This window comes from Microtus ochrogaster, unplaced genomic scaffold (genome assembly GCF_000317375.1).
Source record: "Microtus ochrogaster isolate Prairie Vole_2 unplaced genomic scaffold, MicOch1.0 UNK68, whole genome shotgun sequence".
Taxonomy (NCBI): domain Eukaryota; kingdom Metazoa; phylum Chordata; class Mammalia; order Rodentia; family Cricetidae; genus Microtus; species Microtus ochrogaster.
This window is the reverse complement of record NW_004949166.1, coordinates 410,169-412,036: the sequence shown is the minus strand read 5'-3', so window position 1 is coordinate 412,036 and position 1,868 is coordinate 410,169. Positions and strand designations below refer to the sequence as shown.

At 48.8% G+C, this 1,868-nt stretch overlaps 1 protein-coding gene across 6 annotated transcripts in view; it reads right to left on the bottom strand.

Moving 5' to 3' along the window:
- The window catches only part of Tango2 (transport and golgi organization 2 homolog), a 45,494-nt gene that overhangs the window by 7,468 nt on the left and 36,158 nt on the right, over positions 1-1,868 (bottom strand). For all 6 annotated transcript variants that reach the window (XM_013354766.2, XM_026777456.1, XM_013354767.2 and 3 more), the window contains exon 6: positions 274-344. In XM_013354766.2, the coding sequence (XP_013210220.1) occupies positions 274-344 (71 nt within the window). The remainder of the gene's footprint in view (positions 1-273; positions 345-1,868) is intronic.

The window sequence follows — 1,868 nt, the reverse complement described above, 5'->3', positions numbered from 1 at the left end:
CAAAGGTCCTGAGTTCAATTCCCAGCAACCACATGGTGGCTCACAACCATCTGTAATGAGGTCTGGTGCCCTCTTCTGGCCTGCAGGCATACACATAGAAAGAATATTGTATATATAATAAATAAATATTTAAAAAAAATGTGTCAAAAAGTAAAAAGTCAAAAAGTCAAGTTCCAGGAGAACAAAGCAACAATAGCCTGGTCTCTGAAAAGAACATGGTATTCCCAACATAGGAGCAGCTCCCACCCTGTCTGGACACCAAAGCAGGCTCACCTGGTGCCAAGACAACAGGCTCGGGCTGCCCCCGGTTTCCATAGTAGCAAACGACATCTCCTTTTGTTGTGCTGTGAACGGAAGCCAAAAGCCAGACAAAGTCACATGGGAACCACAAGCAGCCCTGTTCCCAGCACTTCCCAGTGATCTCACCTGCCTTGCCTCTAACTCAGGCTAGTGACCAGCACAAGGACGATGGCCCACTTCAGCCCAGCTCGGGGCCTGGAAAGCTGGGCCACGGAGACACCAGCCCCTGTCCATTCTCATAGGTACACTCCTGGCTCTCTACTGGAACCAAAGAGGAGGAAGCAGATGTGCAAATACCTCACAGTTCTCTAACACAGATGCTGTGATAGCTGCATGCCACCCCCAGCCCTTCTGGTGGGTCACGGTGGCCACTGTATGGCCCATCTCTACGTGCTTCTGACAGGCAGCCCCAGAGCAGGCTTCTGAACAAAGTGACAAAGACTATCTTCTCCTACTGTAACATTTCACAGCTACATAGCTGTAGCTGCTGAAAAAGCCCCAGTTCCTCCATGCCACAGGAAGCCTTTCACTGGAACTCAGAAGTGACTGAAGTACTTTCCAATGGACAGTGACAAGTGGAGGTGTTTTCGGTTACTGCGATGATTCCTCTTGCTCCCCCTGTCTAGTAGTCCGCAGTCTGGGTTCACAGCCCTTCACATTCTTCCTCACTCCAGCCCTTACAACTTTGTGAGAATTTTTTTTTCTTCAATTTTTTTTTTTTTTTGTGTGTGTGTGTGTAAGGACCCAAGGAATTGGGTACCCATGCCAGGGTCCCTGTAACCCTCACCAGGGACTAGATAAAGTGTGTGTATTGGGGAGGTACTGTCCAGGGATAGCTGTGACCAGGACAAATATCTCTCCATTGAAGGCCTTGTTTTCTTTCTCTCAATCTCTTTAAGAGTCATTTAACAGGCCGGGCGATGGTGGCGCACGCCTTTAATCCCAGCACTCGGGAGGCAGAGGCAGGCGGATCTCTGTGAGTTCGAGACCAGCCTGGTCTACAGAGCTAGATCCAGGACAGGCTCCAAAGCCACAGAGAAACCCTGTCTCGAAAAACCAAAAAAAAAAAAAAAAAAAAAAAAAGAGTCATTTAACATAGATGCTGGGAACTGAACTCCTGTCTTTTACAAAGACTGTATGCACTTTTACCCAGTAAGCCATCTCTCTAGCCCCAGGTCTTGGTTGCTGTTTTTGAGACAAGGTCTCACTATATAGTCATAGCTGGTCTGCAACTCTTTAAGTAAATCAACTGGCCTTGAACCCACCAAGACCTGCCTGTTCTCTGTCTCCCAAGTACTGGGAGTAAAGGTGTGTAGCACTATGCCCAGCTTAGACCTTGGTTTATCAGTCCCCAACTGCTACCCTCAGTAGCAGCCTGAATTGTGGGATTGCTCTTTAGCTGAACTCTGACCTTGCAGGGTCTATAGCAAGGAAGGCTGCTCAGATCTCCAGAGGCCCAACTGCAGAAGCCACTACGTATCTGCCCAGAGAACATGGGAAGCCACCGTGTATCTGCCCAGAGAAATGGGAAGCCACCGTGTATCTGCCCAGAGAACATGGGAAGCCAC